This window comes from Muscardinus avellanarius (assembly GCF_963383645.1).
Source record: "Muscardinus avellanarius genome assembly, chromosome: 2".
Classification (NCBI taxonomy): Eukaryota; Metazoa; Chordata; class Mammalia; order Rodentia; family Gliridae; genus Muscardinus; species Muscardinus avellanarius.
Genome location: NC_137787.1, coordinates 110743402 through 110769419, shown reverse-complemented (window position 1 = coordinate 110769419; position 26018 = coordinate 110743402). Strand labels below are relative to the sequence as shown.

The following is a 26018-nucleotide window of genomic DNA, read 5'->3' as shown; positions in this document are numbered from 1 at the left end:
TGCCCGGCTTACGGTTTTTATTTGTATTTCTATGGTTTCTATATCTATGTGTATGACTAATCAATCATCTTTGGAGCATCTTTTATCTACATAGTGGTCACCCATACATTTTCTTTGGATAAATGTCTATTTTTTCCTTTGCCCTTTTTTCCTTCTGTGGTTTTGTGGATTAAAACCCAGGGATGTTCTATCTCTGAGCTATACCCTCAACCTTTTTTTTTTTTTAAAGTTTGAAGCAGGGTGTTGCTAGTTGCCTTGTGTTGCTGGCCTTAGGTGATCCTTCTGTTGCAGCCTCCCAAGTAGTGGGATTCCAGGCACGTGCCACTATGTCCAGCTGATTTTTTTAGATTCTCTATAATTCTTGCTATTCAGTGAGGGATTTCATTTTAGTGTGTATAGTATCCTTAATTAGGACAGTATACTTATGCCTTAGCCCTTAAATTTGTCATTTTGAGTTTAGTTTTTATAAGGTACATACTGTGTTCCCTGGTATCCTTGGACATCTTCCAAGATAGAATTTTAACATTCTCATTCTTTTTTTTCTTTTCCTTTATTTTGCGGATCTGGGGATGGAACCCAGGGGCATTCAACATTTGAGCTACAGGCCCTGCCCTACTTTTATTCTTTGAAACAGGGTCTCACTAAGTTACGGAGGACCTCACTAAGTAGCTGAGCTGTCCGCAAACCTCTGTCCTCTGGTCTCAGCCTCCCAAATGCTGGGATTATAAGAGTGAGCCACCACGCCCGGTTTAACATTCTCATTCTGATTGGAGGTTATGCTATCAAGGAGCTCCCCAGGCAATGTGGAAGGAACTGAGTGACATACTCAAGGAGAGTACTGGCCTAGAAAGCACTTTCCTTGTCTAGTCAGAGGGGTTTTAGTGGAGGTTAGTTTTCACCTTTATTGGCAATACCTTATTATTTCTTGTGTGTGTGTGTGTGTGTGTGTGTGTGTGTGTGTGTGTGTGTGTGTAATTGGGGATTGAACTCAGGGACATTCTATGCCCAGCCCTATTTTTATTCTTTATTTTGAAACAGGGCCTCACTAAATTGCAGAGGGCTTCACTAAGTAGCTGAGGCTGGCCAAAAACCTGAGAGTACTGAGCCTCTCAAGTACTGGAAGTGTAAACATGTGCCACCAAGCCTGGAGCCCTATTATAATTTGATCACATCCTTAAAACATATGTGGTTTTATCTTGTCCTTGGTTAAGATTATAAAAAATTTTGTTTCTTATATGACAGATAGCAGCTAATGAGCCACCACCAGAAGAATGTACTTCATTTTTTTCTGTGCATGGAAAGAAGACTTGTGATTTTGATGACCTAGAAACTCTTCTACTAACAGCGTCTGAAAGGTAGATTGTGTATTTCATTACTTAAATGTCACACATTTCCTATGCCTTTGCTATAGTATGTTTACCTTCTGATTTTTCTTACTTACTTTTGTAGTCTAGCTGTAACAGTATATATTATGGATTCTGAACTCAGACTGATATGAGTCTCAACTCCATCACTTAAAATAGTTTTGTGAAAAGGGGCAGTTTTTTCATCTTATTTCAAAATGGAGATATAAGAGTATTTAATATTTCTATTTATTTAGTAATGACTAAATCTAAGAGATTATTATTAGCTTAGCAATAATGCTATTTTATGAGATCCCATGAAGTAATGATGTTAACGATAGTGATCTCTCATGATATTAGTTTTAGACATAGCAGATTATTTAATAAAAGAGAATTGCAACCTTGATTTTAATACTAAATTGGGCTGAGAGTAAAGCTCAGTGGTAGAGCACTTGCCTAGTTTGCATGAGACCCTGGGTTTGATCTCCAGCACTCCTCTCCCTTCCAAAAAATTGTTAATGAATGGGCTATCTTCTTTGCCTACAGAGGTTTGGGTTTCTGTGGTGTTAAGTGCCTACTTTGCTGTCTGACTATAGCAGCTGCTCCATTGTGTCTCCTTTAATGCTGGTGTAAGTGCGATGTGGTAATGGTCTGCTCTATCAGAAATGCTATTGGCAACTGGTTATGGTGGCACACTTTGTAATCCCAATACTTGAGAGGCTGAGATAGGAGGCCTGCAGGTTCACGGCCAGCCTCAGCTACTTTGTGAGGCCCTCTGCAACTTAGTGAGACTTCATTTTGAAATAAAGAATAAAATGGGTTAGGGGTGTAGCTCAGAGGTAGAATGCCCCTGGATTCCATCCCCAGTAAAACACACACAGACACACACACAGACACACACACACACACACGAAACGCTGATGGCTTTTTGGTGTTGTAAATCGTCCTCAGAGCTGTTTTGTGCTCTGCATGCCCACCAAGTAGCATTGGGGCCTCTTAGGATAACAACCGTTATGCAGTGTATGTACTAACTAGCTCAGGGTCTAGGTAAAGGTTTGAGAATGGCGCTCTGCTGAGGGAGACAGAATTGAAGACTTTGTAGTTCTTTACAAACTTCATGTATTACAACCATAATCCAGACCTACTTTTTAATAGTTTGGCATTTATCCTATTAAACTTTTTTCATAGCTTTATTTTATTTATTTATTTATTTTTTGGTACTAGGGATTGAACCCAGAGGCATTTTACCTCTAAACTACACTCCCAATTTTCTTTTTTTTTTTTAATGCAGTACCGGGGATGGACCCCAGGGGCATTCTACCTCCAGGGTACACTCCCAGCCTCACTAGGTTGCTGAGAGCCTCGCCAAGTTACCAAGGCTGACTTTGAACCTGCAGCCCTCCCGCAATCCTCCTCCATCCCTGGCCAACACACACACAAGTGTTTTATATCCAGGACATGATGTTTCCTGAATATTATCACAAACACATCCAGAGCACATGAATTGATTTTTTTTTTTTGAGGTACTGGAGACTGAACCCAGGGGCATTCTACTTCTGAGTTATACCCCCAGACCTAATTTTTTATGAAACAGGGACTCCCTAAGTTGTGGAGGTCCTCATTAAGTACCTGAGGCTGGCCTCAAACCTGTGATCCTTCTGTCTTAGCCTTCCAAGTACTGGGATTACAAGCATATGCCACCACCCCCAGCTCATGTTCTCATGTTTTTTTGTTTTGTTTTGTTTGTTTGGGTTTTTTTTTTTTTCTTTTTTTCTTTTTTTTTTTTTTTTGTGGTATTGGGGGTGGAACCCAGGAGCTTTGTACCTCCAGGCTCAACTCCCAGACCTATTTTTATATTTTATTTGGAAGCAGGGTCTCACTAAGTTGCTGAGAGCCTCACTAAGTAGCTGAGGCTGGCTTTGAACCTGTGTGATCCTCCTGTCTCAGCCTCCCAAGCGCTGGGATTATAAGCATGTGCCACCACGCCCAGCTCCAGCTCATGTTTTTAAATTTATACCAGTACTTAGGTTCATTTTTCCAAAAGATACCTTTATATTCAGTAAATGTGGGTGCACTTCAGTATTTAACAGCATGCAAAAACACCTTGTATAAGAATATCTTACTTTGTTATTTTTGGTTTTTATTTTGTTTTGCTCTTATAATAAGCCTATAATGACTATCTTTTTTTTTTTTTTTTTTTTTGCTTTTGTGATCCTGGAGATTAAACCCAGGGATATTCTACCTCTGTGCTATACCCCCAGTCCTTTTTTTTATTTTTGGTGGTACTGGGGATGGAACCCAGGGGCCTTCTACCTCCGGGCTACACTCCTAGACCTATTTTATATTTTTTTAAATTTGAAACAGGGTCTCTTAAGCCAGTGAAGGCTGGCTTCAAACCTGCACGATCCTCCTGTCTCAGCCTCCCAAGCGCAGGGATTATATGCGTGCACCACCACACTCGGCCCCCAGTCCTATTTTTTATTCTTTATTTTGATTTAGGGTTTTACTAAGTTGCAGAGGACTTCACTGTATAAGTGAGGCTAGCCTCGAACCTGTGATCCTCAGCTTCCCAGGTACTGTAATTAAAAGCATGTATTGAGCCGGATGTGATGGCACACACTTGTAATCCAGCATTCCGGAGGCTGAGACTGAAGGATCGCGGTTCACAGACAGCCTTAGCTACTTAGTGAGACCCTGTTTCAAAATAAAGAATAAAAAATAGGGCAGGGGTATAGCTTGGAGGTTGAATGCCTCTGTGTTCCCTCCACAGACATGCAAAAAAAAAAACAAAACAAAACAAAACAAAAAAACAAGCAAGTACCACCACCCCCAGCTTGTAATAAATGTCTTTATCTGAATGACTTTGCCTCCTGTTGAAAAGCTTATCATTGTAGGGATTAGTGTACATAAAGATTTGTTAGTATCTTTTTTTGTGTGTGTCTGGTACTGGTGATTGAATCCAGAGCTATTCTGCCTCCAAGCTACCTCATTCCTTTGTAAATTTTTTTGTTTTTTTGAAATAGGATCTCTGGTGGTTGCTGAGAGTCTTGCTAAGTTGTTGAGGCTGGTCTTAAACCTGTAATTCTCTCTTTCAACCTCACAAGTACTGATTACAGGCAACCACTACCACACCTCTGGCCTATTCGAATTTTTTTTTTTGAGGAGTTTTAAAATTTTTGAGCGAAACCAAAATGTTAAATCTGTAAGTATGAAGATCATAATACTGAGAATGGGAGAGGAGCAAGGCTTGCTGTAATTGACAGTCATAAGCTCAAAATCATCCTCTGCTCTGTGCATTACTTGTTCTTAGGTTTTCAGATAAAAGGATAATCATTGTATATAGTAGAAAAACATCATGTAGTTTTAGTACTATGAGATTTGCATGTATATTCTTTTTTCTTTTGTTTTTATGGTCCTGGGCTTTGAACCCAGGGGCATTCTGCCTCTGAGCTACACCCCTAACCCTATTTTATTATTTTATTTTGAAATAGGGTCTCACTAATTTGCCGAGGACCTCACTAAGTTGCCTAAGCAGGCTGTGAATCTGCCATCCTCCTATCTCAGCCTTCCAAGTACTAGAATTAGAGCTGTGTGCCACTGTACTGGGCTTGAATATAGATTCTTTTTTGGGCTTTTTTTCCTCTTATAAGTGAAAACTAAGAGTTTGATGCCCTTATATTAAGATATCTAGCTATACTTAAATTATCATAGCTGAACTTTACATTTTATATGTCTTCTAGTATTTAAGTGTTTTTTTGTCAGTTGGAAATTTCAAGCTTATAATATTTATTTCCAGACCCAAACCTTTATTGTTAAAAGGCGATCACAGATATCCCTCATCCAATCCTGAGAGCCCGGTGGTGATTTTCTACTCTGAGATTGGCCATGAAGACTTTTCTAATTTCCACCACCAGCTTGTATCAAAAAGCAATGCAGGCAAAATCACTTATATATTTAGACATTACATATCTGTAAGTATTAAATTATTTTATAACTGTTTTGAATGTTAATTTGCCAAACATAAATTTCTCTCTTCATAAAATAATTAAGTTATTTGAACAACTTTTTTGAGAAACGGTTAATTTTCATCAGATCTATCATTTGTATGTAAAACAGTGCCTGACTTGCCTTTCTGAAGATATTTGTTTGTTTGTTTGTTTATTTATTTATTTTTGCAGAACTGGGGGTTGAGCCCAGGTGTATTCTCTGGGCTATACACCGAGCCCAATTTTTCATTCTTTATTTTGAAACAGTATTTCACTAAGTGCAGAGAGCCTCACTGAGTACCTGAGGCTGGCTTCAAACCTGTGATCCTCCTTTTTCAGCCTCCCAAGAACTGAGTACATACAAGTATGCAATACTACATCCGGCTTCTGAGGACATTTTAAAAAGTTGCTTAAAATGAACCATGGAATGATCTTTTCAAAGTTAACATGGTCATTATGCCATGGAATCGATTCTTGAATTTAGTTCCTTTTCAGACATTTCTTTTTGTCTTTTTTTTTCTTGGCACCTTTTTATTTGGTTGGAAGGGAGAGGATTTTTTTTTTTTTTTTGGTGGAGGCCTGGGGATGGAACCCAGGGGCATTCAACCTCTGAGCTACACCCCCTGCCCTATTTTTTATTCTTTATTTTGAGACAAGGTCTCACTAAGTTGCTGAGAGCCTTACTAAGTAGCTGAGGCTGTCCGCGAACCACAATCCTCCAGTCTCAGCCTTCCGAATGCTGGGATTGCAAGTGTGCGACACCATGCCAGGCTGGGAGAGGATTTTTAGAAAGGTGAAATCAGCCGGGCGTGGTGGCGTATGCTTGTAATTCCAGCATTTGGGAGGCTGAGACCGGAGGTTCGCAGATAGCCTCAACTACTTAGTGAGGCCTTCTGCAACTTAGTGAGACCCTGTTTCAAAATTAAAAAAAAAAAAAAAGGGCAGGGGATGTAGCTCGGAGGTTGAATGTCCCTGGGTTCCATCCCCATACCCACAAAAATGTAAAATAAAATTAAAAAGGTGAAATCAAGAAAAATTGATTTAAAATTAAGCTTGTAACATTTAGCATTTAAAATATTCGCATGTAGAGATTGTTACTCTTCAAAGTTTGTTGTAGTTAAGTTAAGGAAATGTCAGATGTTTAAGTCTGTTCAAGTACAGTAACAAATGGAATGAAGATCTGAATGAGCAGTAAGGGCCTGGGTGTGGCAGCACAGGGCCGTAACCCCTGCTGTTCTGGAAGCTGAGGCTGGAGCATTAAAACCTCAAGGCCAGCCCGGGCAGTTTAGCAAGACCTTGTTTCAAAATCAAATATAAAGAGATGAGATTCAGCTCAGTGCTTTGCCTAGCAGGTGTAAAGCTCTAGGTTCATTAACTACTAATGCAAAAAAAAAAAAAAAAAAAAAAAAAAAGTCTAAAGGGCCACCATTCATTGAAGTAGTAGAGAGAAACAAACTGAACTGAAAATTAAAAAAAATTAGAATGAGTATTTTAATGGAAGTTAAATGCTTATATTACGGTTGGTATTTAGCGAATTCTCTTGCACAAATAGTTAATATCTTCGCATTGTTAATGGTGTTACCAACGGTTACACTGGGTGACTTGTAATGAACTCATTGGTGATAGTGTAATACTTGCTCTACTTACAGAATCCCAAGAAGGAGCCAGTTCACCTCTCTGGCTATGGTGTGGAGTTGGCCATTAAGAGCACTGAGTACAAGGCCAAGGATGATACTCAGGTGAAAGGTGAATTTGTAAAATTAAGACCATTGTGTTTACTTGCCTTTCAATATGAATTAAAGGGGAATTTGTTTCCATAATGAAAAGACTACATTTTGTAGTTTTGATGAGCCAATGCTTGAGTCCTGGTTCTGTTGTATTTGAGTGGTCACCCTTAAGTAACTTTTTTTTTCCTTTCTTTTATGGTACTGGGGATGAAACCCAGGGGCTTTTTACCTTTGGGCTACACTCGCAGACCTATTTTATATTTTGCTTGGAAGCAGTCTCACTAAGTTGCTGAGGGCCTGACTAAGTAGCTGGGGCTGGGCTTCAAACTTACATGATCCTCTTGTCTCAGTCTCCCAAGTACTGAGATTACAAGCTGTGCCACCATGCCTGGCTCTTAAGCAACTTCTTTAGATCCTGATTTTCTCCTCTCTGATATGTATAATAACTGGATTTGGTGGTACATGCCTTTAATCTGAGAAAGGAGGATTCCAGGTTTGAGGCCAGCCTTAGCAATCTAGTGAGACTCTCAGTAACTTAGTGAGATCCTGTTTCAAAATAAAAATAAAATAGGGCTAGAGGTATAGCTCAGAAGTAGGATGCCTCTAGGTTCATTCCACAGCCCCCCCCCCTAAAATTATAGGTAATATACTTTTCTTCAAGTATGTCAGAAGAATAAATAAGATATTAAATAATAGAGTAGTATTTTGCACAAAAAGTTTAATAGGTCATAGCTTTTTTGTTGGTGTTATGTGGTGTACAGATAGCTATTAGTTTTTTACTTGAATCTGAAGTCTTACATATCTTATAATTAGTAAGCAGCTTGTCTTCTTTATAATTTTGGGACAGATTTCTGTGATTTCTTCCTGTCGTAATACTGTAGGGTTTCGAGTTCATTATTTCATCCATGACTTTAATAGACTGTCTTTTTATTTCTTCCTTTTAAGCTCATGTTAAACATAAAATGATTAGTTTGGGTACTAAAGCAAATAGAAAGCAACCTAGTATGTCATCGTTTTGTCTTTGTAGTAATTATATTTAGGATTAGGATATCTAATTACAAATTCTTCAGAATTTTGACTTTGAAAGATCTTTTGTTCATGATATTAGAAGCTATTTTGAAATTTTTGGCATGCAAAATTTTCTAAAGTTTAAGGGAAAAGTACAGTCTTAGCTTATATAGGAATACAACAAATTTTAAAATACTTTTATTCTTTTGTTGAGAGACCAATTGTAAAATGTTAATTAGGATATTTGACATTTTAAATGATTTAATTTCATATATTTCCAATTTTTTCTTACATTATTTAAATTTTGTGAGGTTAATATTATTTTAACTTCTAATCTGAGCCATTACCTATATACTTACTATGTTTATTTAGGAACTGAGGTAAACAACACAGTGATTGGTGAAAATGATCCAATTGATGAAGTTCAGGGATTTCTCTTTGGAAAATTAAGGTATGTATATATATTCTATTTATTTTGAAAAAGCTCTTTATTTTCTTTAGACCTACAATACTTTTCTTATTCCTAGTATTATCTTTTATGAGTTATAGATCTAATAGCATTTTTTTGTGTGTGTGTGTGTGTGTGGTACTTGGGATGGAACTCAAGGGCATTGTACCTCCAAGCTACACCCTCAGCCCTATATTTTAGTCTTTTTATTTTTGAAACAGGGTCTCACTGAGTTGAGAAGGGCCTTGCTAGGTAGCTGAGGCTGTTCGCAAACCACAATCCCCCGTCTCAGCCTCCTAAATGCTGGAATTACAAGCCTGCGCCACCACGCCTGGCTCTCCCAGACCTATTTTATATTTTTTTGTTTGGAAATAGCGATTTACTAAGTTACTGAGAGCCTCCCTAAGTAGCTGAGGCTGGCTTTGAACCTAAGCGATCCTCCTCTCTCAGCCTCCCTTGTCCTGGGATTACAGGTATGTGCCACCATACCTGGCTATCTCAGCCTTTTTTATTTTTTATTTTTAGACAGGGTCTAACTAAATTGCTGAGGTGGCTTGTAAGTTTTGATACTTTACCTCAGTCTTCCAAGTACCTGAGATTATAAATGTGTGTCACTGTACTGTGCTGGATTAAAGCTTGTTACTCTTAAATGATACTCTGGCCACCTGCCTGTATCTCAAATTAATTAAGTCGATGGCATAAAGTTAAACCTTTTTCATTGAATAATAGAATAAAGTAAGGCATTTCACTTTTTTTTTTTCCACCAAAGGAAACAGTAAGTTAGATTGGCCGTGGTTATTTGCTTAGGTTGAACACAATTTTCAAAAAGCACAAAGGATATATAGTAGATCTTATACCTGCTCAATTGAAATACTTTTTTTGTGTGTGTGGAACTAAGGATTGAACCCAGAGGCATTCTCCCTCCGAGCTACACTCCCAGGTTTATTTTGAAAAAGGGTCTCACTAAGTTGCAGAAGGCCTCACTAAGTAGCTGAGGTTGCCTGTGGACCTGTGATCCTCCTGTCTTAGACTCCCAAGTACCAGGATTATGAGTATGCGCCACCTCTCCCGGCTTTTGAAGCACATTTTATTAGATTTTACTTTAGATGAAAAGGGAAAGAAAATGTTAATGGTAAATTTAAAGTTCATTATTTCTTAACTTTTTTTTTTTTTTTGTAGTACTGGGGATGGAACCCAGAGGCATTCTTTTTCTGAGTTATCCCCTCAGCCCTATTTTTTATTCTTTATTTTGAAGAAGGGTCTCACTGAGTTGAAAAGGGCCTCATTAAGTAGCTGAGGCTGTCTGCGAACCTGGATCCTCCTGTCTCAGCCTCCCAAATGCTAGGATTACAAGTGTGCATCACCATGCCCAGCTATTCTCTAACAATTTTATGGAGACACAATATTTTGTAGCTAAAAAGTCTTAGCCATCATTTTATTTATTTATTTTTTTATGGTACTAAAGATGGAACCCAGAGGCATTCTATATTCGAGCTACACCCCAGCCTTATTTTTTTTTTCTTTTTTTGAAACAGGGTCTTGCTGAATTGCAAAGGCCTCACTAAGTAGTAGTAGCTGAGGCTGTCTGTGAACTAGGATCCTCCTGTCTCTGCCTCTCAAATGTTGAGATTACAAGTGTGTACCACCACTCCCGGCTGTTCAGCTGTCATTTTACATGTCATATATTTGTGTCATGACTTAGTAGTCATGCAGAGCCCTGAATTTTGCTTTATTTGGAAATTTCATTTAGGATATCTGTAGGCTGATTTATTTTTATTATATTATTTTATTTTATTTTATTTTGGCACTGGTGATTGAACCCAGGGGCATTCTATCTCTGAGCTACACCCTCAGTCTTACTTTATTTTTATTTAAAATAGGGCCTTGATAGGTTGATGAGTCATTATTTACTGAGACTATCTTTGAACTTGTGATCCTCTTGTCTCAGCCTTCGAAGTACTGGGGTTACAGGCATGTGCCATCATGCGTGGCTCTAATTTCTTTTTAAGAGAGTGAAATGATATACAAATAGTATATACTTGGCTTTGTTTCATATACTTAAGCTCTTGTTTGAATGAAGCAGTTTAGCCAAATTAACAGGGTATGTGAAGATGTCTTAGTTAATTTTGGAATTCTGTAACATCAGGGACCATTTTCTTTTATCCCAGGTTTCCAGAATTATTTTCAATGTTGTTTTTTTTAACATTTTTTTTTGTTTTTATGAATTTTATGCATTTGCAGCATAAATATATAGCATATTGAAAACATCTTATTTTGGGGGCATTCAAATAGTTACTTAGCCATCCAAAGTAATTGGACCCTTGGTGTTTTTATTAAGCACTCTGTAATAACTGATTGGAAATGGGGTTTTTGGAAGGGTGACTGAATATTTTAATTTCTAGATATTGTAGTTTAAAAAATTTGAGTCTCTAGAATTTGAAAGAACATAACTAGTCTACCAGCCATCTGGTCTGACCTTAATTTTATATATATATTTCTGGTAACTATTTTACTAGCTTCAAATGGGTTATAAAGTATTTCAAGATAAAGCCTTATAACTTATTATCCTGAATTGTACTTGTGTGAATTTGGAGGATGTAGGCTGAAGGAAGCTCATCTTGGGACTGGCAGCAGTTTTTTTCAAATTTATTTAGAGAAATTAAAAAAATCCAGGAAAGCATGGAGAGTAATATGTACCCATATAATTCACTACCCAGAGCTGCTTGTTGGTGTCCTTGCTTTTATATTCCAAAATATTGTATCAAAATTTCTTTATTCTGTAACATAAGCTTTTTTTATGCTTAAAAACCAAATAGCTGCTGGGTGTGGTGGTGCATGCTTGTAATCCCAGCATTTGGGAGGCTGAAACAGGAGGATCGACCTTCATGGGCTTCTGCAACTCAGTGAAACCCTTTTTCAAAATAAAGAATAAAAATTAGGGCTGGGGGTACAGCTCAGAGGTCAAATGCCCCTGGGTTTTATCCCCAGTACCGCAAAAACAAAACAAAACAAAAGACAAAAAAAAAAAAAAAAAAAAAAAAAAAAACAACACCAAACAGCTAAGTAAAACATATTTACAGGTAAAGTTGGCACCTTCCCCACAGGGACTCACTGTTATAATGTTATAGTGATTTATGTTGTGATTTTTTTGTACTGAGGATTGAACCCAGAGGTATCCTACCTCTGAGATATACTCCTAGACCCATTTTATTTTTATTTGAAACAGGGTCTTGCTAAGTTGCTGAGGCTGGCTTTGAACTTTTGTTCCTCTTGTCTCATCCTCCTAATTAAAGGGATTACAGTTACGTACCACTGTGCCTAGTGTAATTAATCTTTTTTTATTTTTTTGGTGCTGGGGATTGAGCCCAGGAGATAGAATTACCTCTAAGTAACAACCCCAGCCCTCTTTTATTTTTATTTTGAAACAGGGTCTTGCTAGTTGACAAGAGTCTCAGTATTTGCTGAGCTTAGTGAGGCTGTCCTTGAACCTGTGATTCTTCTGTCTTAGCCTCCCAAGTACTAGGATAACAGGCATATGCTACCACACCCTGGTGTCATTCATATTTTAATCTGTAAATTTTACATTTTGAACTAACTTATAATTTTTAATGCTAACTTATTTTCAGAGCAAATGAATCATGCTTTTATTTATTTATTTGCCCATATTAAAAAACTTTTCATGCTGGGTGTGGTGGTGCACACTTGTAATCCCAGCATTCGGGAGCCTGAGACCGGAGGATTGTGGTTTGTGGACAGCTTCAGTAACTTAGTGAGGTCCTCTGCAATTTAGTGAGACCCTGTTTCAGAAAATAAAAAGACTAGTCGGGCATGGTGGTGCACGCTTGTAATCCCCAAGCTTGGGAGGCTGAGACAGGATGATCACACAGGTTCAAAGCCAGCTTTAGCTACTTAGGCTCTCAGTAACTTAGTGAGACCCTGTTTCCAAATAAAATATAAAATAGGTCTGGGAGTATAGCCTGGAGGTAGAAAGCCCCTGGGTTCTACCCCCAGTACCACCACCACCAAAAAAAAAAAAAAAAAAAAAGACTAAAAAATAGGACTGAGGGTATAGCTCGGAGATACAATGCCCCTGGGTTCCGTCCCCAGTACCACAAAAAACAAAAACAAAAAAACAAATTTAGGATTGGGAGGGAGAAATCATGAAAATAAAGTTGGAATTGCCTTCTGTCTCAAGTGTGCGCTGTTTAAAAAAAAAGGAATACAAAGGATAGATTTTATCTTTCTTTCAGAGACCTGCACCCTGACCTGAAGGGACAGTTGAAGGAACTCCGAAAGCACCTTGTGGAGAGCACCAATGAAATGGCCCCTTTAAAAGTCTGGCAGTTGCAAGGTAATGACAGCAGAGAGAGATGAACTTTGTGATGTTAAAAAAAAATACAGAAAACCAGGTGTGGTGGTGCACACTTGTAATCCCAGTGTTTAGGAGGCTGAGACAGGAAGATTGCAGATTCGCGGCTGGCCTCAGCTGCTTATTGAAGCCCTTTGCAACTTAGTGAGACCCTGTTTCAGAATAAAGCTGGGGTTGTAGCTCAGAAGTGCAATGCTCCTGGGTTCCATCCCTGGTACTGCAAAAAAAGAATAAAAATAAAGGCCAGGCGTGGTGGTGCACACTTGTAATCCCAGGATTTGGGAGGTGGAGACTGGAGAATCGCAGTTCGCGGACAGCCTCAGATACTTAGTGAGGCTCTTCTAACTTAGTGAGACCCCGTTACAAAAATAAAAACACTAAAAATAGGACTGGGTCTGTAGTGCAAAGGCATAGTGTCCCTGGGTTCCATCCCCAGTACCGCAAAAAAGGGGGGAGGCTTTGGGTGTAGCTTGGAGGTAGAGTACCTTCTAGGTTCAATTCCTAGTGCTGCAAAAAAATAAAAATAAAAATACAGAATTTGAATTTCATTGGCGGTATAATATTTTTATTAATGTATTAATTTAATACACATTAATTAATTTTATTAATTAACAATAATTTTAATTAAAAATCAACAATAATTTTATTAATGTATTAATAATGTATATAATAATTGGCTGTCTACATAATTTTGAGGGTACCTCTTGCTTTAAAGAGAGACTAATTTTAATTAATCAGAGAAGAAAGGAAGGAAGCCCTTTTGTGGACAGGTAACATTGGGTTGAAGTATACTCCATATAAGTGAATGCTAGGTGTTTTTCTCTGTGAGCAGATATGTACTAGATATATATGTGTTTCAGCCTTTATGTTCTTTATGTTTTTATATTCATTTCTTGAGCTGTTGAAGGCATGCAAGGGGTAGAATATGTATGTATTTTTCTCTTCCAGAGAATGCTTTACCAAATTTCTTCCCCAGTATAATTTTGTAACTATCTTCATGCTGTATTTTGTGATACAGTGTAAATTCAGAAGTAGGAAGAGGATTTGCTGAAGATGTTAGTATATACCCTAGTTGTTTTTTATTTTTTATTTATTTATTTATTTTTTGTGGTACTAGGGTTTGAACTCAGAGGCATTCTACCTTGGAGCTACATCCCCAAGCCTATGTTATTTATTGTTACTACTACTACTACTATTATTATTATTATTATTATTATTATTAGGATGGAACGCAGGGGCACTCTATCTCTGAGCTATACCCCCAGCCCTATTTTTTAGTCTTTATTTTGAAACAAGGTCTCACTGAGATGGGAAGGGCCTCACTCAATAGCTGAGGCTTTCTGTGAACTACGATCCTCTTGTCTCAGCCTCCAAATTGCTGGGATATAAACATGTGCCACTACGTCTAGCTTTTATTTATTTATTTATATTTTTATATTCTTTTTTGGTGGTACTGGGGTTCCTGGAAACCCTTCTACCTCCGGGCTACACTCCCAGATCTATTTAGTATTTTTATTTGGAAACAGGGTCTCTTAAGCCAGCTAGGCTGGCTTCAAACCTGCGTGATCCTCCTGTCTCTGCCTCCTAATTGCGGGGATTACAAGTGTGCGCCGCCACGCCCAGCCCAGCTTTTATATTTTATTTTGAAACTTGCTGAGGGCCTTTCAAGGCTTCTGAGGCTGGCCGTGAATCTGTGAGTCTCCTGTCTCAGCCTCCTGAGTACTGGGATTACAGGTACATGTCACTGTGTCCGGCTAAACCCTACTGTTCTCTTCAGATAGATCAAGAATGGATCAGTGAATGAAACCTATACTAAGCCATGGACAGTCTGACTTGTTGCTTTCTAGGGCAGTTCTTTTTTTTTTTTTTTAATCAAGTACATGGAGGGATGTAACATGGATGGCATTTTTAGGCTGCTTGTTGCGTAGGATAAACGTGTTCTAATCTACTTTTGGCATTGTTGCAGATCTAAGTTTCCAGACTGCTGCCCGGATCTTGGCTGCTCCTGTGGAGCTAGCTCTAGTGATTATGAAGGATCTTAGTCAGAACTTTCCTACCAAAGCCAGGTAACATATTGTTAGGCTTTGATAAGTTATTTTCCTGAACAGTATACTCGGTTATCTTCACACTTACATCCCAAGTGATGTAATCAAAATACTCAGATACTTAGAAAACACAATCTTTTCCACCCAGTGCTGCTATGAGCGATGCTCCCTTCCTGAACGGAGGGGAGGCCAAGCTCTGTGTGGTCGAAGAGGCAGAGCCAGGCAGTGTACTTAGCACTGCCACTTACCAGCCATGTGACCTTTGTGAAGAAACAGCTTTCCTCAGCACTAGGGTGTGAATGAGGATACCTGTCTTTCAGAATTGGATGAGTCACTGACTACAGCACATCTCAGCCCCTAATTTGGAGCCAGGCATGGACCATAGCTTCGTGAAGAGTTGTGTGTCTGTCATCTCACTGAATCATGATGAAGACACTGAGAATCTGAGAGCCAAGTGACTTGTTTGTAGTAACCAAGGAAGATTGTATTTGGTGGTGCTGGGATCAAACCCAGGGCAGAAGCCTGTAAGCTAAACAGGCACTCTACCACTGAACCACATCTTCAGCCCCCAAATAAGAGTTCCTGACATTATTTCCGATTCCATAATGTTGTTCTACATCTCATAAATGCAAGCAAAGTTGTTTTAAAAGCCAAACTTTTGGAAATCTGCTGACAAAAATGGTTGCCAGCTTTTGTCTTGAGTCTTTGGCAAAATGAAGTATTTTGACTTTTTTTTTTTTTTTTTGGTGGTACTGGGGATGGAACCCTTCTACCTGCGGGCTACACTCACAGGCCTATTTTGTATTTTATTTGGAAATAGGGTCTCTTAAGCCAGAGAGGCTTCAGATCTGCGCAATCCTCCTGTCTCTGCCTCCCAAGTGCGGGGATTACAAGCGTGCACCACCACACCTGCCGTATTTTTTTTGTGTGTGTGTGGGTCTGGGAATGGAACCCAGGGGCATTCGGCCTCCGAGCTACACCCCTTGCCCTATTTTTTATTCTTTATTTTGAAACAGGGTGTTACTGAGTTGCAGAGGGCATTACTAAGTAGCTGAGGATGTCCATGAACCAGGATCCTCCAGTCTCAGCCTCCTGAATGCTGGGATTACAAGCGTGCGCCACCACGCCCGGCATATTTTGACTTTTGATATAGATATTTTGTAACTAAATTTAGTTTTTGCTATGTGATTTATATGACCTAAGAGTTATTAGTCCTACATGCTAACTGGTAGATGACATGGAGGCTTCTACTTCCACCGTAAGTGCTTAAAAAGGATGAGCAAGCTGCTGCCTTAGTATACTTAAATCATCTTTTAGGCTCTGAGCAGTAGAAATCATATGCAAGAATAGGTTCCATATACAGCCAAGAACTTGCTTAAAGTTCTACTGTACTTCCTTTAAAATATTTTGAATATACTATTTTCCCTTGTTCTCTTTTGTAGTAATGAAAAATATACACACCTGATAACAAAAAAATGTTTATCAATTGTAAAGCTTTAAGGTTTTTTATTGTAATTTTTTGTAATTCATCGAATAAGATATTTCACACTTAAAAGTAGAGAAATTGGAGACATCTATGTCAAAGGTTAAACCAAGTACTGATAATAATTTTATTCCTTAGAGCAATAACGAAAACAGCTGTGAATCCAGAACTTAGAACCGAAGTGGAAGAGAATCAAAAGGTATTCACTAATGTAAAATACTGACCTTTCTGTTTTGTATTATGTATATAAAGATGAAGAAATCTGAATTTAATCAGTGACATTTAATGCTTTTCTTTTATCAAAGTTCGTGATGTTTTGTCTGTTTCAATAATACTACATATTTGGTTTTTAATCAAAATTGAATATGAACATAATTAACATTCTCTGCCATATGTCACCCATTGCGTCTCTCTCCCTAGAGGTACCTACTTTCAACTCTTAGCTCATCCTTCTAATCATTTTCTCTAGACTTTTTATATTGGTACTGGTTTTGAACCCAGGGGCATTCTACCTCCAAACTATAACCCCAGCCCTTTTTATTTTTTATTTTGAAACAAAGTCTCACTAAGTTGCAGATGGCCTCACTAAGCAGCTGAGGCTGGCTGTAAACCTGCAATCCTCCTTTTTCAGACTTCAAGTATTGGGGTTACAAGCATGCCTGGTTCTTTCCCCATATTATATGTTGTGATTTTATGGCTCTAATATGGATTGGTTACTCTTTATGTTTAATGTATGCCAGCCATGCTTGGCCATCTTTTAACCTTCTTTCTTGGATTCCATGATTCCTTTGTTTTTGATATGCTCCTATTTTGGTGTAGTACATTGTTCTTTGTGCAGAAATTTGCATGTGAAGTGAATTTGAATGTTTATGACATTAGTTTTCCACGTCTGTTTTTGTTTTTGTTTTTTTGTTTTGGAGGTACTGGGGTTCCTGGAAGCACTTCTACCTCCGGGCTACACTCCCAGACCTATTTTTACATTTTTATTTGGACACAGGGTCTCCCAAGCCAGCAAAGCCAGCATGCGAGGCTGGCTTCGAACCTGCCGATCCTCCTGTCTCTGTCTCTCCCAAGCGTGGGGATTACAAGCGTGTGCCACCACGCCCGGCTCTTCTGTTTTTTTTTTTTTTTTTTTTTTTTTCCGGTCCTGGGATGGAACCCAGGAGCATTCTACCCCCAAACTACATCTCCAGCACGATTTTTTATTCTTTATTTTGAAACAGGGTCTCACTGAGTTGCATTGAGCCTCACTAAAAAGCTGAGGTTATCCATGAACTGCGGTCCTCCTGTCTCAGTCTCCCGAGTGTGTCACCGTGCTGGCCTGGGTACTGGGGTTCCTGGAAGCCCTTCTACCGCCATGCTACACTCCCATACTGATTTTATATTTTTTAATTTGGAAACAGGGTCTCTTAAGCCAGCGTGGCTGGCTCCGAACCTGCGCGATCCTCCTGTCTCTGCCTCCCAAGCATGGGGATTACAAGCGTGCACCACCACGCCCGGCACCACTTCTGTTTTTATTGATCTTTTGGCTGGGTATGAAGTTCTAGATGGAAGTCATTTAGAAATTCATTGGCATTGTTCCTTGGAAGTTTGATTTCCATATGGCTATTGAGATCTACTTTTTTCTTTCAGGAATCACTTAGGGCCTTTTCTTTGACTCTAATAATTTGAAGAAATTGATAGGAAGCCCTAGGTTGAGGCTTTTTGACTATAGGGTGTTCTAATTGAACATTTCCTAAGAAACCCTGGATTCTAGACGGACTAGCCCAGTCAGATTCTTAGCACCACATACTTCAGTATGAACTGTGGATTACCAGACACCCAAGGAGCGCTTCCAACACTAAAGACAAGGGAGTAACACTCCAGAACAGGCAACTTCAGAGGAAGTAAGCTGGTATGGTAGCACGTGCCAGCTACTCGGGAGGCTGAGGCAGGAGAATTCTGTGTTCCTTGGGTTGCTGATTTCCTGAGGTTTTGGTGAGCTCTACAGGGTAACTTGTGTGTTTCCTTACTGACCTTCCCAGCCTGGCCTATCATCCATCTTTCTTGGGATTGCTACAACAGTTACTACTGTTCTTCTCTACTACCCTTCCTTCTGGATTCCCAAATTTTTGGCTCTTCTCTTTCCTTTTTGTTTTTTTCTTTTTTCCTTGTGGATTCATAACTAAAAAAGTCCCTTCCCTGACATTTCAGTAGAGTTTTAGGAGGGGGAAACTGCTTGTGTTCAATTCACTATCTTTTTACTAGATTTCCTTAATATTATATATCAGATAATAATTAAATAGATTTTAGCAATAAATAAACCAAGTATTTCTTAAATATTTACTAAATTGAAAAGAAACCTTACAATAATACATTTTATTTGCTTAATTTTTAATTTCCAGGACAACAATACAAAGTATTATTTTAAGGCTCTCCCCCCACAAGGAATATAGAACATGACATTCTATAGTGGTATTTCCTGGATTCTTAAACTTTTTTTTTTTTTTTTTCAGGTCTGTGGATGAAACTCGGGCATTCGACCTCTAAGCTACACCCCCTGCCCTGTTTTTTATTCTTCATTTTGAAACAGGGTCTCACTAAGTTACATAGAGCCTCAGCTGAGGCTCTCCACAAACCGCAATCCTCCGGTCTCAGCCTCCTGAATGCTGGGATTACAAGCGTGTGCCACCACGCCTGGCTTAAACTTTTTTTTTAGTAAAATATTTTATTAATGTATTAAGTAGTAATGTTTAAAATACATACAATAGTAGCTGGGCATGGTGGCACATGCATGTATTCCCAGTTCTTGGGAGGCTGAGACAGGAGGATTATAAGTTCGAAGCCAAGCCTTAGCTACTTAAAAGGCTTTCAGCAATTCAGTGAGAACCAATCTTAAAAAGAAAAGAACTAAAAACTAAAGAGGACTGGTGTTGTAAAATGTCCCTGTGTTCAGTCCCTAGTACTAAAAACAAAACAAAACAATACATAATTATAAAATATATGTAAAATAAGTACAAATCCTAAATCTTTAGTGCTATGAATTTTCTCAAAGTAAACTCACCTTTGTTACCAGTGTCCAGGTCTGGAGTAGATTTGAGCTGTATTTATCAGTTTATAGAGTCAGTCTTTCTTGGCATTCATGGGTCCAGAAGGAGTGCACTTGTGTTCTTCTCTCTCATGGAAGAAATTCCAGTTCTCAACTGATAAAACTCTTCATTGGCCAGGCGTGGTGGCATACACTTATAATCCCAGTACTTGGGAGGCTGAGACGGGGGAATCATAAGTTCAAAGCCAGCTTCAGCAGTTTAGAGAGGCTCTCAGCAGCTTAGTGAGACCCTGTTTCCAAATAAAATATAAAATAGGTCTGGAGGTATAGCATGGAGGTAGAATGCCCCTGGGTTCCATCCCCAGTACCTCAAAAAAGAAAATCAAAACGCTCTTCATTGGGCCCTAGTCTCCTTTTTTAATGGACATGCAGATTGTGGTACACAGCATAGAATTTTGAGTTAATGCGTATGTGTTTGTATTCTCTTCTGTCTTGCTGCTTAATCCTGACAGCCAGGAAGCACTAGCCAGGGCTTCCTCATTGTTGTGCTCTCTTCCTATACAATAATAGATCTTAAGAGTGTGTTTTTTCTTGGTCTGATGACTCCTGGGGATTGAAGAGTGCTTAGCAGTCCCTTTCGTTCTTCCCTCAGCTGTGGGTCACTAACAGGATTTGGTTCTGTTGCTAATGTCTGGTTAATTTCTTCTATTCTCTGTTGTGTGCCTCAGCTCCTTATGGTACAGAATATACACAACAGTTTCGCTTTCCTTTGAGAGAAAGAGGAACTAAGTTGAAAGGACATTTTTCAACAGAAGCCTCAATGTGAAGCCAACGTCAGTGCCCTTGGCTCAGGCAGGTCCCAGGGCTGTGCAGCCACCGGTATGCAGAGCCGCTACTATCTTGGGGAGCAGCAGGTGCAGGGTGCCACAGAGGCGAGGTCTTGTAGGGCTGGGAGCAGAAGGGATTCGTTCTCAGCACAGTGGCTGGGTTTCTTGGTGTGCTGTAATGTGCATGTTTAAGGAATGTTTGCAGATTGAGACCCTTTTTGGCTCGATTCCTGGGCTTCATCATTGTGTCCAGATGTTATCCACTGCCATCACCACCTTTATTGGCATTACAGATGAGGAAAGAAGCAGAAGGATGAATGGCTAGGGTAGAAGCCTATTGTGAGAAAAGGAAGAGCCTATGTAACTTGACACTTGGATAGAAGGGAGAATCCTGCTATGGATGCTGATTCTCAGAGCTAGCTGACTTCCTTCCGTCTTTGATATTAAGGGGTAAATCAGTTTCTTTGGATATGAAGGCACTTTCTTTTACTTTGATAAAGAACAAATATGTCTATTTCATGGATGTGTGGTTTAAGGGAAAAACAAAGATAATATTTTTCAAATTAGTTATGTTTTACTTATATTTTCTTTTTTGAAAAGTGACCTTCAGGATTTGGCTTATCTTCCCACCCTGAAATTATAGGAAGTATTTGTGTCATCATCAGAATGTGAGAAGAAGGAGAGGAAAGAGAGGTTGTATATCCTATTATAAGCCACTTTTTGGTCCAGTATAGCAAATGCTGAGACTCTTGAAGGAAATCATATCCTAGGCTTAGGATGTCAAGGTTTATGTAAATAAGAAAGCCCCAAAACACAGAATCTTTTGTTAGCATTCTCTCACTACTCTCTAATGATCCTTTTGTTTTTCAGTATTTCAAGGGAACTTTAGGATTACAGCCGGGAGATTCAGCTCTTTTCATCAATGGGCTTCACATTGACTTAGATACACAGGATATATTTAGGTATGGATAATATTTTCTGTTCTTTTTTTAGTAAGTCTTTATGATATTGTATACCTCCTTGTGATGTATTCAGACTGTCTTCCTCTCTTGCACGGCATGAGGCAAAGGCTGCTGGCTCCCCAGGTCCTCAGTGCATGGAGGTGGCCCATTCTGTGCCCAGATTGTGCCTTGTAGCACAAGGAATGTTCCAAGACTCGGTGCTTTTCAATGATGCCCTTTTAGAGCTGTAGTTTTCCTCTTTAACTAGAGAAACATGGAAAGGAGCAAGAATAGTGTGAAGTACATTTATTCCAAGTACTATCTCTGGTGTCTCAGAAGGCATTTTTACTTTCTCTTAAAATGTAGTTCAAACACCAGTGTGGTGGCGCACACTTGTTATCCCAGCATTTGGGAGGCGGAGACCCAAGGATTGAGGTAGCTGATAGCCTCAGCCACTTAGCGAGGCCCTTTGCAACTCAGTGAGACCCTGTTTCAAAATATAAAAAGAATAAGAAATAGGGCAGGGAGTGTAGCTCGCAGGTAGAATGCCCCTGGGTTTCTTCCTCAGTACCTCAAAAAAAAAAAATAAATAAAAAAAAAAAGGTAGTTCAAGACTAAATAGCTCTAAATTGTCTTACTAATTTTGGGGAGAGGGATGGATAGTGAGATAGAATTTAGATTTTATACTTGGAATTAAAATCAATAAGCCAGGTGTGGTGACACACGCTTGTAATCCCAGCATTTGGGAGGCTGAGACAGGAGGATTGCAGTTCGAAGACAGCCTCAGCTGCTACTTAGGCCCTTTGCAACTCAGTGAAACCCTGTTTCAAAATAAAGAAAAAAAAAATGGGGCTGGGGTTGTAGCTTGGAGGTAGAATGGCCCTGGGTTCCATTCCAAGTACCACACACACACACACACACACACACACACACACACCAAAAAAAAAAAAAATACAGTTGATACTATGGCTTCATCATGGCAAAAAGCAATGATTGAGACTCAGGAGAAAGTCTACACAAGCATTTTCACAATAATTATTTTACTTATTTGTTTGTGGTAATGAGGATTGCGCATTCTACCCCACTGTGCTACATTCCCAGTCCTTTTTTATATTTATTTATTTATTCATTCATTCATCCATTCATTCATTTATTTATGAAATAGGGTCTCACTAAGTTACTGCACATTGACTTCAAGCCTACAACCCTCTTGTCTTTGCCTCCCAAGTACTGAGGATTAGAGATGTCAGCCACTATACCTTGCCCCTCATTATTTTATTTTATTTTATTTCCTTATTTTTGCAGTGCTGGGTTTTCTTGTTTTGTTTTGTTTTGTTTTTTTGGTGGTACTAGGGATGGAATCCAGGGACCTTCTACCTCGGGCTGCACTCCCAGACCTATTTTATATTTTATTTGGAAACAAGATAAAATTTTAAGTATGCATCACCATGCCTGGCCAGTATTGGGAATTGAACCCAGGGTATTCTACCTCTGAGCTACACTCCCAGTTCTTTATTTTATTCTTTATTTTGAAGCAGGTCTCATTAAGTTGCAGAAGGCCTCTTTAAGTAGCTGAGGCTGGCCACTAACCTGTGATCCTCCTGTTTTAGCCTCCCAAGTACTGAGATTACAAGCATAATCTCACCCTCACACCCAGCTAATTAATTTTAACGAAGCTATATGCCTACCTGTTGCTCTACAGAGTTAGTGATGAGTTAGTAAAATGAATGTGGATACTTTAAAAGATTTTCCATGTTTTTAGTTAATGCTTTATAAAAAACATAAAGTCTAGTCTAGAGTGGTGGCATACGCTTGTAATCTCAGTATTTGGGAGGCTGAGACAGAAGGATCGCACAGGTTCGAAGCCAGCCTTGGCTACTTAGTGAGGCTCTCAGCAACTTAGTGAGACCCTGTTTCCAAAGAAAATATAAAATAGGTCCCAGAGTATAGCCCGGAGATAGAAAAGCCCTGGGTTTCATTCCCAGTACCACAAACAAAACAAAACATACAGCCTTATCTTTTTCAGTGTATTACAGACCAAGAGCTTGATCATTATAAATTATTTATTACAGAGATAAAGAAAGTAAAAAGTAATGTTTTGTCCCAACTTATTTCATCTCCTCCCCTATCTTTTCTTTTTCCCCAGCAATTCAGCCACACTTTTTTTCTGCATGTGTACACCAGTTTCAATTGATACTGATGCCGAAACACATATTAAGCTGGGCATGGTGGCGCACACTTGTAATTCCAGCATTTGGGAGGCTGAGACAGGAGGATCTCAGGTTCACAGCCAGCCTCAACAATTTGTGAGGCACTCCTCAGCTTAGTCAGACCCTGTTTCAAACTAAAGTATAAAAATTGAGAGTGTGACTCCAAGGCAGAATGTCCCTGGGTTCCATTTCCAGTACCACACAAACAAACAAACAAACAAGCAGAAAAAAACCCATGTTTATTAGACATACAGGTTGTACTGTCTCTTGATTTTTTATAAAACTTTATTTTGTGATAATTATATATTATAATACAGAAATTATATACTGTAAATAATATATTGTATAATATATTGTAAATAATTTATATAGTATTTATATTTATATTTATATAGTATTTATATTTATATAGTATTATATATCGTAAATAATACAGAAAGGCTAACATATTGTTTTAAGAAAATAGCCAGGCCTGGTGGCACATGACTGTAATCCCAGCATTTGGGAGGTGGAGACTGGAGGATAGCAGTTTGCAGACAGCCTCAGCTATTTTGCAAGGCACTTTGCAACTCAGTGAGACCCTGTTTCAAAAATGAAAAGACTGAAAAAGTAGGGCTGGGGGTGTAGCTCGGAGGTACAATGCCCCTGGGCTCCACACCTGGTACTGCAAAAAAAAAAAAAAAAAAAGAAAAAAGAAAAAAATGGTAGTTAGGTGTGGTGGCACATGCTTGTAATCTCAGAATTTAGGAGGCTGAGACAGGAGGATCGCAGTTCATGGGCAGCGTCAGGTACTCCTTAATGAGGCCCTTTATAACTCAGGGAGATCCATTTCAAAATAAAGAATAAAAAATAGGGTTTGGGGTGTAGCTCGGAGGTAGAATCCCCCCTGGGATCCATCCCTAGTACTGAAAAATAAATAAATAAATAAAAAACATATAGTGTGAACTGGGCATGGTAGTGCATGCCTATAATCCCACTATTTGGGAGACTGAGACAGGAGGATTGCAGTTTGTAGACAGCCTCAGCTACTACCTAGTGAGGCCCTTTGCAACTCAGGCCCTGTTTTCAAATAAAAAATAAAAAATAGGGCTGGGGGTGTAGCTCAGAGGTAGAATGCCCCTGGGTTCCATCCCCTACGTTCCATTCTTTTTTTTTTTTTTTCTGCAATAAAAGAAAAAGAAAGAAAAAAGAAAAAAATCAGCCTAGGGGTACAGCGCAAAAGTAGACTGCCTTGGGTTTAATCCCTAGTACCACAAAAAGGAACAAGCAAACAGATACAAACAAAAAACCATGCCGTGTAAAGTGTAGATGTGGGAATATTTCATTCTCAAATTGTATTTATACTTAGAGATAATCTGCATATACACTGAGAAGTATAAATAAATGGAAGCAAGAAGCACATCCTGCCCATCTGTCCTGCATATTTCCACAGGAAGAAACACTTTTTTAGTTCCTCAACTAGCCTGATTTGGCATTAAGTTTGAACTGACAGATTTTCTTCATGGTGAAGGTTTTTTAAAAGGTTATTTTCTCTAAGTACTCATTGTTTCTTTCTCCAGTCTGTTTGATGTATTAAGGAATGAAGCCCGGGTAATGGAGGGTCTGCATAGACTGGGAATTGAAGGTCTCTCTCTGCATAATATTTTGAAGCTGAACATCCAGCCTTCTGAGGCTGACTATGCTGTAGACATCCGGAGTCCTGCTATTTCAGTGAGTATTCTTTTGGGTTGCCAAGGGGCATTCTGGCCAGGCATCCTCATTGTAGCTTTCTAATTTTTTTTTTTTTTATGAGAGACAAGTTATTTCTGCTATCTCTTGGCTGCCTTCAAGGATTTACATCAGATTCTTATATGTAATAAGGTAGGCTTTTAAATGCTTCAAAAATTGACTTATTGTGGCTGCTGGTTGAATGTGCTTTCCCATGGAAATGTACTCCTAGGGGTCGGCTGAGTATCTTCCAGGAGAAAGGGTTTAGTTTGAGTTTTCCCAGTTGTGTACAGGTCTCATGTGATTTTGTGACAACATATATGTGTGATTTAAACTACCAAAAATATGAATGTTTAGTTAATAACCTTTAATAGGACATTAATTATCGGTAGCTAAAAAATTCCTGAGCCTCTAAAAGATAATGTGGTATATAGTGCCAGTGTGGCTAGTCTTGATAAAAAAATTGGAATAGACCTAATGTGGCTAGTTCACCTTAGGCAAGAATTTTATTGAAGCAGAAATAATGTAGAATGATCATTACTTGAGTTCTCATTTGGTGATATATACACTTTTTTTGTGTTTGTGTGTGGTACTGGGGATGGAACCCAGGGACATTCCGCCTTTGAACTATACCTCTAGCCCTAATTTTATTCTTTATTTTGAAATAGGGTCTCACTGAGTTGCAAAGTACCTGAGGCTGTCTGTGAACCACAATCCTCCTGTCTCAGCCTCCCAAATGCTGGGATTACAAGTGTGCACCACCATGCCCAGCTTGATATAACATATATTTTGATGAATACTGTTAATGTCATTTGTTTTTCTGTTAAAAATGTTTTTACTAGCCGGGCGTGGTGGCGCACGCTTTTAATCCCCGCGCTTGGGAGGCAGAGACAGGA

The 26018-nt window shown here is 38.9% G+C and overlaps 1 protein-coding gene across 1 annotated transcript in view; it reads left to right on the top strand.

Moving 5' to 3' along the window:
• Positions 1–26018, top strand: part of UGGT1 (UDP-glucose glycoprotein glucosyltransferase 1) — a gene marked incomplete at its 3' end in the record, with an annotated part of 115767 nt that overhangs the window by 18212 nt on the left and 71537 nt on the right. Inside the window, exons 4-12 of the mRNA XM_080689406.1 lie at positions 1243–1355; positions 5140–5314; positions 6979–7075; positions 8437–8515; positions 12763–12863; positions 14848–14947; positions 16548–16608; positions 21135–21226; positions 24975–25125. Coding sequence (XP_080545532.1) covers positions 1243–1355; positions 5140–5314; positions 6979–7075; positions 8437–8515; positions 12763–12863; positions 14848–14947; positions 16548–16608; positions 21135–21226; positions 24975–25125 — 969 coding nt within the window. The remainder of the gene's footprint in view (positions 1–1242; positions 1356–5139; positions 5315–6978; positions 7076–8436; positions 8516–12762; positions 12864–14847; positions 14948–16547; positions 16609–21134; positions 21227–24974; positions 25126–26018) is intronic.